This window comes from Anas acuta, chromosome 7, assembly GCF_963932015.1.
Source record: "Anas acuta chromosome 7, bAnaAcu1.1, whole genome shotgun sequence".
Classification (NCBI taxonomy): Eukaryota; Metazoa; Chordata; class Aves; order Anseriformes; family Anatidae; genus Anas; species Anas acuta.
In genome coordinates this window covers 25,250,692-25,263,357 of record NC_088985.1, presented here as the reverse complement: position 1 = coordinate 25,263,357, position 12,666 = coordinate 25,250,692, and the positions used below count along the sequence as shown (strand labels likewise).

The 12,666-nt window shown below is 43.1% G+C and overlaps 1 protein-coding gene across 6 annotated transcripts in view; it reads right to left on the bottom strand.

Moving 5' to 3' along the window:
* CNNM2 (cyclin and CBS domain divalent metal cation transport mediator 2) overlaps positions 1-12,666 on the bottom strand; it is a 111,247-nt gene that overhangs the window by 43,286 nt on the left and 55,295 nt on the right. Inside the window, exon 2 of one of the 6 annotated variants that reach the window (XM_068688355.1) lies at positions 3,521-4,789. The exons of 4 other annotated variants lie outside the window; for them this stretch is intronic. In XM_068688355.1, the coding sequence (XP_068544456.1) occupies positions 4,632-4,789 (158 nt within the window). In that variant the 3' untranslated portion in view covers positions 3,521-4,631. Of the gene's footprint in view, positions 1-3,520; positions 4,790-9,822; positions 11,284-12,666 lie in introns of those variants that run through there. One more of the 6 variants, XM_068688357.1, reaches the window with a different exon arrangement.

Sequence of the window (12,666 nt, the reverse complement as noted above, 5' to 3'; positions counted from 1 at the left end):
AGTTTGTGGCCAGCAGAACGTGCAACTGCTCCTTCCACGGGAGGTTGGAATAACCAGACCCTGACAGGATAAATCACCAGTCCTTACGTCTGTACAAAAACAGAGGTGGCTGGAATTTGCTCTGCTCTTTGCAGGAAGATGTTCTCTCTGTCTTGTTCTCTCACAGGCAGAAGAAACAACTAGGGCACATTTAGGACTCTCTAGCTTATGGGTACCTACAGCCGTCAGAATTGGTGACTAGAGCAAGGTGATCAGAGGAAAGCCCAAGCTATTGAGACAGTTAGACCCCTTGGAGACTCAATTCAATCCACTGTCACTGGATTTGGTTTGGTTTTCCTGCTAAATTTTCAGGGGGAAGAAATCCACATTTTGGGCTGTAAGCACATTCAACGGCTAATGAGAAATCAGCTCACCGTGGTTCACTTGTTTCTAATAGGATTGCGCGTACCGCTCCTGTCTTTTCCTCCCCACTTTGGGGAGCTGGGGCCGCACAGGAATTTCCTCTTCTTATAATCCCTCTCTGGAAATGATCAGTACTGCTTGTCACAAGCCTATCATGTGGGGAAAAACAAGGCACAGAGGAGGTACAACACCACCACCCCCCCCACATACACGGCAAAAAAAAGCCATAACAGTACTCTTTGAAGAGGGGTGAAGGGAGATGGTGGTTAAGTGGGCTCTATTTGAAGGCTTGCAAGTTGTTTCTTTGCTTTTATTGTTGGCAATAGCCAGGCTAAATCCTAGATCTGTTCACGGTAAAGAACACATCTAAGTGACAAAAATAGCCACGCTGTACCAAAGGGAAAGAGGAAGAAAGAGAAATTTAACAAAGGAAAGAAACATCAAGCGAATAAAACCAGGAACTCATTCAGCTAGCTGCTCCACCAAAAATAAGGCATTACCTGTTAAAGTGAGATGGTGAAAGGAAGCTTCCCGTCTGTGTGAGACAGCACAATAGACTATCACAAACACACATTCCCTTTAGGAGAATTAGAGAGTAACAGAGATTTTTAAGCAAGAGTACGTGTGCGTGTAAATTTGCTTTCCAAATCCAATTTCCCTTCCAATCCTCTCATAGCTTCTCATCAGCAATTTTCTATTTCTACTATGAAGGGCTCTAGCGTAATTATGCTCAGTTACTGAAAGCCTCTTTACTCTAATCCTCTTCTTAGCCTCAAAGTAACAGCATCAACTGATACCTGTGAGCTTAGCTTCCACCATGGGACACACACCAGAGCTCACAGCACAGAAAAAAAACCTTCATGACGTACCCGCCTACTCCAGCTCCCTCTGTTCACCTTTCCAGTGCTAAGTACCAGACCTTGTCGCAGAGCCAGACAAAATTGTCAAGGTCAAAATTTGTAATTTTGGTATTTTAAAGTTCCAAGGAGAAAATGGATGCAAAACCACTACTTATCACGAGAACATGTACTGCTCAGGGGGGTTGTTTGTTTGTTTGCTTGGTTTGTTTGTTTTTTAAACTACTTTAAAAATTCAGAGGAAACGACTTGTCACAAGACTGGTGGGAAGGGGGTGCTGAAGAGGGGGCACTGTGCTCTTTGTTCATTTTGGCATGGACATTGAAACCAGGCCTTAATATGGATAATTACGGGGTAGAATGAACTCTTCCCCGATGAGTTTTCTTCAAGCATCAAGCTAAAAGCAAACTTGAAGTATAAATGATTCCGATTCAAGCAATGAAACAGAGGCCAGCAAAAGTTATAAGCTTCTTGGACCTCCTTTTGAGAGGTATTAGAGCTCCTGAATGAATGCAGTTTTCCCTTTAATTCAGAGCGCTGCAGGTTTTTCAGCCCAGCTGTTTAACCCCTGCAACGCACGGTGACCTTTTCATTTTCCATTGCTCTTGCAGTTTTCCAGCAGTTTGAGCTCATTTGGGCTAATCACCTCAACATGGAGCTGCAAATGGAAAATGTTGCCGGTAAGTTGTTCCATTCACAGCCATTTAGCCTTGCACTGCTTGCGTCAGGGTGTGCTACCTGTTTTCCCCGTCTCCTTAGGCGGCGAGGCTCCGGACCTCGGGGCCGTTCAGCTCCCAGCGGTCACACAGGCTCCCGAAAAGATGTGGGTGACCTTCCAGCAGAGGACTCCACCCTGTGCATGTGCCCCTTCACCTTGCAGCCTGTCCCATGCTGATCCCCCGGTGAGACACCCCGTGCCACAAGGCAGGGGAACGCACTCCCTGACCCACCGCGATCCTACACGCCTCGAATCCCATTAGGGAGAAACGGCGGTCGCTCCAGAGCGGCGACTGACACCGAGTTTCCACTGTAAACCCAAGCTGACCCTTTCCTGACCCTGCCTGCTAAAAAGCACTAATTTATAAAACATCCCATCAACAAGGAAATTGGTAGGTCTGATTTGGTGAAGGAGAAGAAAACGCACTTTCCCATGCAGATCCCAAGTCAACTTGAAAGCTGGCTTTAAAAAAAAACAGAATACATGCAATCAAGTATCTAATTGTGGGTTTGGCCCCAACTTTGAGAGATATGTCATGAAAAAACAGTATCACTGATGTCCTAAACTAGCATTTCTAAGCCCTTTATTTTAACTAAGGCAAAAAAAAACAAAGCCACCACAGCAAGGCTTGCCTACCCGTGACTGCTCAATACCAAGATTTCAGTAATGCAAAGTTTTGAGTTAACAGTATTACAGGAGCCTATGCCAGAGAAGTAATTTCTGGGTAATCTCAAGTATCAAGAGAGCAACTGAAAATTTTAGGTTTTTTCCCCTGGAAGTTTACAGTCTTCCTCTTTCCCCAGTGAAACCAAATCAAAGCATGAGTAGACTTCCATCGACAGAAAGAGCTCTCCATTCCTACTCAAAGAGCTCCCACCTACTGTCTGGTCACCTTTACTGAGGGACAACAACATCTCATGACAACAAAACGTGCCAGCTCAGTACAGGTCTGGTGGGCAAAGGGCAGGAATCAAGTGTGCCTCTGTATCAAAGCTCCATGTGCCCTGGTCAGGAGTTTGGAGGGCTTCCCTGAAAAGTACTTCTTGTTAATAGTAAATCTGCGCGATACAGGTACTATGAGATGTGTGTTTTTAGAACCTAATATGCAAAGACAATAAACTACAAAAGTTAAAAAATATGTGACACCTTGTCTGGGAAGTACTGTCTTAACCTTCCTTGATATTGTCAAAAGAGAAGCTCTGTACGTGGTTGCAAAGCAATTCTTCATTTCCTCTGCTGCAGATGATCTCAGCTTACATTCTTCTTTATTTAGCATCTTCTATATTTGTCCCAGCAGCACCAGGTGGAAACTTTCTTCCGTGGATTATTACAGACCTCAAATATTTCCCCACGGCCCTCAGATGCCCACTCAGCACAAACCTGCAAGGTGACTCCAAGCACTGAGCGGGCTGCGTTCAGGCTCAGCAACAGCAGCACTGCCACCGCCGGTACCACCAGCACAGCATGGCCACTTGGGGGACATTTGGTACATAACCCCATGTGCTAATCTGTGACTAGTGGATACAGAGGGGCTCCCAGAGGAGTTATTTTCCCTTGCTAGTTCTCACTGGCACCCAGGCAGCACAGCTATCTCTTTGCATATCATCCAGCGTATCATTTATATCATCCGTGCAAAGGATTTGTTAGCAAAATCCCAAGTGTTCAGAACATTCAGTCTCATTTATCAGCTCTTCAGCTCCTGGCCTCTTTTTGTTTTTAGCTCAGTTTGCTGTTGGACTTTTAAGTAAAGGGTATCCTGGGGTAATGAGTAACACCAAGCACTAGCTGCGGATATGAGTGGGGTTTATTCCCACTAAAACCCAAGCGTGGATGTGGTGTAATGGCTGAGTGGGGAGCAGTGGGACATACTCTGTACTATCCCATTACTATCCCATATACCTACACAGCCACTCCAGTTTATGCCTTTCTGTGCTCCTTTAACTAGTTCCCTACAGATGGCACTGTACCACCACCCAAAATACCCCTTCAGGAAAAAAACAAACTTAAAACAACTTAAAAGAGCTCATGCTGAGCCACCAAGAGGGGCCAGGTGATCGGCAATGTTCCTGCCTTCTCATCCAGATGGTTTCTTGGGTATAAAACAGGGAGAGAGCACAAGGTTTTGTACATCCAGCCTTCTCTACCACAGACCAGGATGGGAGCTACTGGGAAGATGGGTCCTAATATATACAAATCCTTGCTCTGCATTTTCCTGAAGCATTTGGTCTTTGTTAGTTCTGAAGATGGGACACAGATTGAACAGACCTTGGGTATGACCTTGTCTGGCAATTCCTATGGGAGGCAACTGAGAAACCTCTCAAGAAGCCAGCATGCGTCCAAAGATTTACACACGGGGCTGCGATGTCAGTAATTGGATGAGTGCAATAAAGTCTGCAGATTCCTTTTCCTCAGTCATGTGTGGTATTTCTATTACTTTCTCTGTGACTGTTTTACATCCAATAAAAACACACTGAACAGAAAATACAGTAGTAGAAGTTACCCTTTGCTCTTGGTAAGGAGAATAATTCATTGGTTTGGCACTTCCCAAGGCATGCGTGAAGGGAAAAAGCACTTGGCTCAAACAGGCTCATAATTATTAGCAGCAAATTCAATCTATGGTGCGTTTCACCAGCTGCTTCTTAATTTCATTGCTCTCAGATGCACAGATTTGTGATGAGCACTTCATCATAGCATCCCATGACTACTGAAATCTTTTTGCTCTTGATTGGTGAAACTTTGTCCTTAGATGCATGTACAGACTGTCCAAACAGAATAATTATGGCCAAGGCATTTGAAGTGTTGAGCTTAAGACCTTTAGAGAAAAATGAATTTCAGAAAGTAGTGGAGGAAAACCCTTTCAGACTTCTCTACCTAGTTAAATATCAAAGCATCACAGGCACTTAAGCACTCTTGAAAATCTCAGCTTACATCCTCCTATTAGTATTGCTCTCAATATTTGCATAAAAAGAAGCAGATTCCTGAACAGTGCCCGGCTAGGTTGTGCAACAGGTTATTATAGAGTAGAAATAGGAACGTTATCTACTGGAACTACAGAAGAAAATGAGGATCAAAATGAGATTAGCACGTGGTTAGGATTAACAGAAATGCCTAAAAATTACAATCAGGATTTCAGTTTCAATAGCAGGAAAGAATATCTCTATCAGCATTGTGCCTGCAACGTCAGCACTGGCTAAAGTTCTGATCCTGTACTCAGAGGAAAATGAGATAAAAAGTGCCCACTCTACCCCCACAGCTCTGAGATTATCCTTGCTCAGAAATAACCCTGCTCAGTTTTAAAGATCTAAAAACATCACAACCTAGTAAGGTATAAAACTAGATTTACATCCCCTGGTATTCTGGTAGTAACATTACAGCCTACCACTGCCTTCAAAAGGTTTCAGCAACACGAGTCAGGGTAGAAGGAAGTAAAAGCAGATGAATGACCCTGCCGGACTTAAGAGCTGATATTAATAAGATGGTAATTTCTGTGGTTTCATTCACCACAAAGAGCTATGCAACTACAGAGCTCAGCACAGCTTTCTCTGTATCACAAGCAGACAGTTTCAATCAGGTAGAATGTATTTTTTTTTCTTTTTAATTGAGAGAAATTAAAGAAACTCTTTCCTTTGAGCCACTGCACTTAAGCAAGCAATACTGTGCGTATAAAATACAAAAATCCATTTAATTTAAATTCCCCAAATATGTTGTAGTTGAATGTTTTGCAGCACCTAGATTCTCTGCCCAGCTCTGTCTTACCTCCTTTTGTTTGCCCCAATTTTATCCCAGTTTTTACAGATCAACAGAACTGGGATATTATGTGGTTTTATGCCTATGCTGTAATCTAAGTCCCCCCATTTAAAAACAAAACAAAAGTAGCAAAAACAAAACAAAATAACCCAATGCATTAATCTTAATGATAGACTCTTTGCACATAGAAGATTATACCTTTCTAACCCAAAGGAAATTTAGTCCATTTTCAGATTATTTAGCCATTTTTCAGAGTACTACATAGACATTACTATTTCCCTTTCTTCATATGATCCATTCCAGATCTGCCAGACCTAATGAAACATGACTCTGTGGAAAACCAGGCACGTTTCCATATAACACCTTCCCACACTTCTTGCCTCTGGTATTTTCTATTTCATTTCCCCTCCCGCTCCCTTACAGCGCTTTCCGATCTATATTCCCAATCAATATTCTCAGGTCATTCTTAAATCCTTCAGCAACGGGCAAGGAACAGCACATGCCGTGGCTGGCTCGGAAATGTGTGCACTGATCTGACAGCCGATAAGATGAGCTCCCAGGCCATGGAGCAAAACAAATTGATTGGATGCATAATGAAGTGGATGGTGCTGCCTTCACTCCAAGGGAACACTAAGTTTTTGTGTGCGGGTATTTTTTTTTTTTTTCCCGACGTACTCCTCGCCTCAAATTTCCCCAAACACGTATACAAATTTTACGTTTTGTAGCCCTTTTTCACCTGCCAATTTTGATAAAACAAAGTTTCACGAGTTATTGGACAGAAGCTGATAAAGGAGGGGAAAGGGATGAGATCAGCAGAGTGCCTTTCTGCAGGAAATTGGACTAAAAGCACTGATAAAGATATCAGGTGAACTCAAAGCCTATGAAAACAAAAAAGCAACACTTTATTCAGACAATCAGAATCATATCATGACACCCACTGCCACATACCTCTCTAAGAACAAAGATTTATTAAGAATCACAAGATAGGATGGATGCTCACGTGCCCAGGCAGAATGCCCAATGTTAGGCAGAGGCAATGCAAACAGTAATTCAAGAACCCCCTACTTCAGAGGTGTATTTATCACATATCTCTACCTCTTAAAAGGCTCTTGCACCTGTCTTAAAAGGGTTTTTAGGATTAATTACAGATGACAGTATACTCACCTAGGCAGGATGCTGGCTAAAAATGCAAGGTTGTTCCTACCTAGGAATTTATGGGCAGGTGATAAATCAGAAGTGAGAGTATTTCCCAGCTTCTCCTTGGTAGGAGCGGTAGGACCTTACCCTGTTCCTCCACTCTGCTCTTAACCACTGCTTGTGATCAGCTTTTCCTTCTCCAACGTATCCAAATTCAGTGTCGGTCAACAGCTGCTTTTCAACCCAAATCCGTAATGCCTGAACCAAATGCCCACCAGGGAACACTAAATGAGCCCTGTCTTCCTAAGCATTTAATCACAATTGTCACAAGCGAATAAGCAGCCGAGCATAGCGCTAATGATGTTGTGTTTGTCTGGGAGGTTTAACTGGGTATGCAGCTCACCCCTTAACTAAAAGGAATTAATTTCCACTCCCTGTTTTCTAAGGTAATAACATCGCTGTAAAGACTGATTTATTTACAGCTAATAACTTCTCACATAGCAGCAGGATTGCAAAAGCTATTCTGTGGCATTCACAGCAGACAAATTGTTTTACGATCCCTTTTATAAGCACCATCAAGCACCATCTTGCTGTGCTCTTGTTCCTGTGACTGGCTGGCGTGCCAGTCCAGACCTGACAGCTGTAATGGTGAAGAAACCTTCCTCCCACTTCCACTATAAATCCAGTCGTAGACAGTTCACCCCAACTTGTTCTAGTCCTGTCCTTCACCTTAGGTAGCTCTTCTCCCTTTCTCACGCTTAGCCTTCTTTACACAGAACAAATATATTGACTCTTAGCCTTTGTTTAGCTGGACTAAACAAGGCAAGTTGCAGGGTCTACACACTGACCGCAGCCTAAAGATGCACCCTCCCAGACAAAGCGCAGGTGGCACTGGGATTTGCCGAGCAGCAGCACCATCACAGGTTAAGCCTGAACTCTCCTCTGAAACTGGGCTGCTTCTAAGTATCTCTAAGTATGTACCATGCCAAAATCCTAATTCTCTACCATGCCTATCTTTCCAGTAACTCCAGAGTTCAACTCTCTCAGCTCCGATGTACCGCTGCACTGAGACCCACGTTTCTTTGGTTTCTGGCTGCTCTGCCATAGCCTGGTAAAATGGGAGCTGCACACTCTAGGGGACATCTCCACATTCCTGCATGGTTGGAGCCCAGCACCTCAGGATACTCTCGATCTTTCCTCAATTGATTTAATCTGACGGCTTGTAAGATACAACCACAAAGATCGGCACCTCTGTCAAGATTCTGTTTTTTCCTGCTCGCGATTAGAGATAAGGAAACTTCACTTACAACCTCCCTTCATTGAGAAAACTGATCGCTTAGTCTTTACCTCTGAATCTTACATAGCTGCATTAGGATTCCCTTTCATCCCACTGCAATTTGCTGCTTGTGAGCAACTCTGTGAAATCCCCCTGACACCACCCAGCAATGGGCCTAGCTAGTGCAGGCTGCCAGGGGCAGACCTCAGATGCAGCAAGAGGAGCCACGCTTAAAACCTTTTAATCTTCTGGTACCAAGGGAACTTTCAGTGAGCAATTACACATTTTTGTTAGTGGTTTGGATATTTTGGCTGTGAATCCCTATAAAATTCCTGAGTGAAAACCATAAGGTCCTGGCCATTTGGTACTGCTCACATTGTCCACTTGTTCTAGACCTTCATGAAGGAAAAATATGGTGTGACAACCTCCACTTTCTTTCAGAGAAACTCAAGATCTTATTGACACTTCCCCATGCCCCTATTATTTTCTCTGAATGTTCCTTTTATATATCCTAATCATCTACCAACCAAATCATACTTAGACTTGAGTTTCTCCACTGAGACACAGAATTTCCTTCACAGGGATGCCAGGTGCACACTTATGCATCAAGTCCTCAGCTCAGGAGCTGGACTTGATGAACCTTGTGGGTCCCTTCCAAGCCAGGATAGTCTATGATTTAATTCTGTGATTCTGTTATGTCCCCACAGTCACCTCATGTGAGTCTAATTTTTACTGAAGAAAAAGCACTTCAGCTTTAGGTGAAGTTATCTAAGGAAAAGGTGTGATAGGGAGCAGAAGTCAGTTCCAGAAATCTGGGCAAACAAACAACATATGTGCATGACCCATCACCATCTAATACACCAGCTCAGCTCTTCCAAGATGTTCAAGAGTGACATGTCCCACTGCTGAAGACACAGCATAACACGTACTGACACTTCGATTGTCTCCCACAGGGCTGTATCATTGCAGAAGCTGCAAGAGTTTGCGCCTATCTTTGATCCAACAGCCCTCATCCTTTAGCTCTGATGGCCAGGATTTGTGTTTTAAAATTCAGAAGGATCATGCAGTGACAGGTGTCGATGAAGGCAATGCCATTTAATGAGAAACAAGAATGCTGTGCGTTAGCTTTCCTGGCAAGAGGAGCTGAGACTGGCCGCAGGGACACTCCTCCACATGGCTTCCACCCACCCAGGCCCTTGCCACAGGCTCCTGCTGTACTGGCACTGAGGGCTGGCGGGCGACATTGGGAACTGCTCATGCTTATAAATAATCATTATAGAGGGAGATCTTTTTAACCTAGTTCTACTCACTGTACAGCTCCACAGAGGATAATATTGGCACAAAAGAGCACAACAAGTTAGTGGGGCAGGCTTCCTATGTCACTCATAGTCAAAAGAGGCATTCTGATGAAAGGTAGGAGCTCCAGCGTCCAAGTGTAAGACTTGGGTCATCATCTCCTACCCCAAAAATAGGTGAAGTAGATTCAAAACAGCATCTTTATTCCCTCAAAGGCTCTAGATAAAGGGATCGGGGTAGGGTGACACTTGCATGCCCTCTAGACCATTATTCAGGCACAGAATAATTAAGGTTGGTTATCTGCATGTTGACTACACAGCAGCCTCCAGCCCCCACCTTTTGTGCCAAAAGCTGACAGCACCATTACAGAATACATCCCTGCATGGATATTTGAAATGTACATCCTGAACCCATAATAAATCATACGGAAACTTTCAGCACACCTTCCCTGCGCCCCATAAATAGAAACCCATGCAATCCGTTTCATACCTTAGGAAGTAAAGCATTAGGTGGTTCAAAGGGAGCCTGAGGAACACAATGAACACGTTTCAGGAAGACAGCACTTTCTGGAATAATTTTAATTAACCTTGCATTACACTTTTCCCTTCCAGAACGCCTTAAAGATTCAAACAGCTCATGAAGTCCAATAATGCATTTGGCATTGATCTTCTTACTCAAAAGAGCTTTTACAGAATGCTTTCTGCTCTGCTAAAGCTGAGTTAAGACCTTAATTTTAGCAGTGAGGGCCCTACTGCAGCTCTGAAAGATATTTTTACTTCACTGAGGTTTCTTTAAAAAGAATTTATCTCTACTAACCTCGGGCTTTTTATTTCTTTGTAAGAACTCTTAATAATATTGAGAGGAGAAATAAATTAACAACATTGCCCACTAAAAGGATTTTCCAGGTGAGTACACTCTAACTCCAGTTGCAGGAGGTTTATGAAAATACATTTATGGAAGGATGCTTACATCTCATGATTTTTCTTTCTCCCTTTGATATCCTTCCAACTCCACCTAGAGAAAGAAACCGGACAATAGTCTAACAGTCCTTCCCAACTGACAGAGGCTTTGCTCGCAGAGCTGTCTCCTCGGATCCAAAGGGAACCTCGAAGTATAAAAGCTCTGCCCTTTACCCCCTTCCACCCCTAAAGGGGAAGGAGTTTCAAGCAGGGCCCATACAACAGGTGGGCAACAGAACAGCACCAAGCAGAACAAGAAAAGGCACCAGAGGTAAAGGTCCAGAGAAAAGGTCCAGAACATTTATCTTTACAGGCTGCCTTTTATAGACATAATTTGTTGAGCTGTCAGAAAAACAAGTGCTTTAGTGAAGCTTAACAACTTCAAATTCTGTCCCAGCAGGGCTGTCAAACCACGCATGTAGCCTGAAGATGTTACGATGACAAGTTCATGCAACTTTGCAGGAATTTCCTAATTACAGGACCCTGTTTTAAATTAACTTTAATCCCATTTTATTGGCTAATGTTTTCATACTGCTGACGGGATCTGTCATTTTCATACATCTGGGGAATATTACAGATTTTCTGGAAAGCTATGCTAGCAGTTGCCTTCTACTTCTCTCCCCATTTATATTACAAAAATAAGGAATTTCAATAGAATGGCAAGGGTTTGGAGTTGCAGATTTTTCAGTGAAATTGAAAAAGGAGTTTTCATCACTGAATTTGAGTTATTAGTTGTGCAACATTTCCAAAACACCTAAACAAGGATATCAGTGAGATTGTAATCCAATGTTACAATACAGGCTTTCAGCAGTAAGCATTCTTATCAGCGTGGTTTTCAGTGCCATCTTCAGTCATGAATGATGTTCCAAAATCTTTCAAGTCTTTGTTTCACTGAAAATAAGATATAAAGATGGGACCGTTTTTGCACATAAGCTACGCTGACTCACTACACAGGTATACATTTGAAAGAAATCAAGCACTCCCCGCAAGCCCATCAGTGTTTTGGATCCAGCCATCTCAATAGAAAAAAACAGGCATGGGATCAGTAAAATTCTCCTCAAGTTGGAATGGAGAGAAAGGCCTGACACTGTTTCAATAATATGAATGTCATTTTTTTTCCTGCTAATATAATATCCTTTGCCTAGTTAAATATATGCAACAGACCACAGGAATTGGTGCTTATTTGGCCATTTTGTTACATCAGTCTTCCATGTCAAAATCCCACTATGTACTTACTTGCAATGAGTTTAATTAGATGATTACAAAGGACCGCGCTACAGCGGTTAAAGAAGCTATGTTCCCAGCGCTGGAAGTCCCCGGCTCCTCAGCTGGGACACAGTAACTGACCCCTACGCATTCCTCCTCCGTTACAAAGCAGAGCAGAATGGGTCTGACAGCACACAGAAAAAGGAATAGGAGAAGAACTTGGGCCTGCAGGCGTGTTGCTTTGGGTCACACCAGGAAAGAAAAGAAAATAAGAGCACTGATGCTTTTGTCTCTGGGTACTTTAACTTCTTTTTCAGCATGTAAACTGAACAGTTTTGAATGGAGAGGCAGCAGATAAAGAGCAAAGAAAAGAGCTTACGGGTTTCTTAAAGGTGAGGAGAGAACTGCATATGTGACAGCAGAACTGCAGTCCTTATAGGCCTCCTACTGAACAGTGTCATTTATTCAATATCTAGCAAGGAAAAACGGGGTTCTGCTTAAACATCAACTTCTGTGGAATAACCAAGCCACCAGAGGCTGTTATAACACATTATTCTAACCCCAAGCACCCCAAATTTACAAGCTGAGACTCCAGAAGATAAAACAGGTTTGTTTTATCCAAAAGATAAAACAGGATAAAGAAGGGATGCCTAAGAACATCAGCATGGCTTTTTGCTTTGAGGTCATCTGGGTGTCATATTGTCAGTATCACATCTGGATGTCTACAGTTAAGAAGGCTAAAGTCTCTCATGGGCAAGATGTAAGCGTGCATTGAGCAAAAATATTCCTCAAAGTCCCACACATTACAATCACATGCTCTCCAATCACTCTCCAACATTCCTCTCTAGCTAGCTGAAAACCAAAACACGCAGAAAGCAGGCACAACAGTACGAAACAGCAGTTTCCATGTGCACCCTCCCACGGGAGCCCTTGGAACAGCAAAGGGGAAAAGTTAACAAAAGAGGTTGTCTAGAAAGGTCTCCTCAGAGAGCTAGGACAAATACTTAGAAAAGTAAATGAGCCTGAAAAGCATTTCCCTGAAGTTTTTCAGGTTGTGACAAAGAGAGA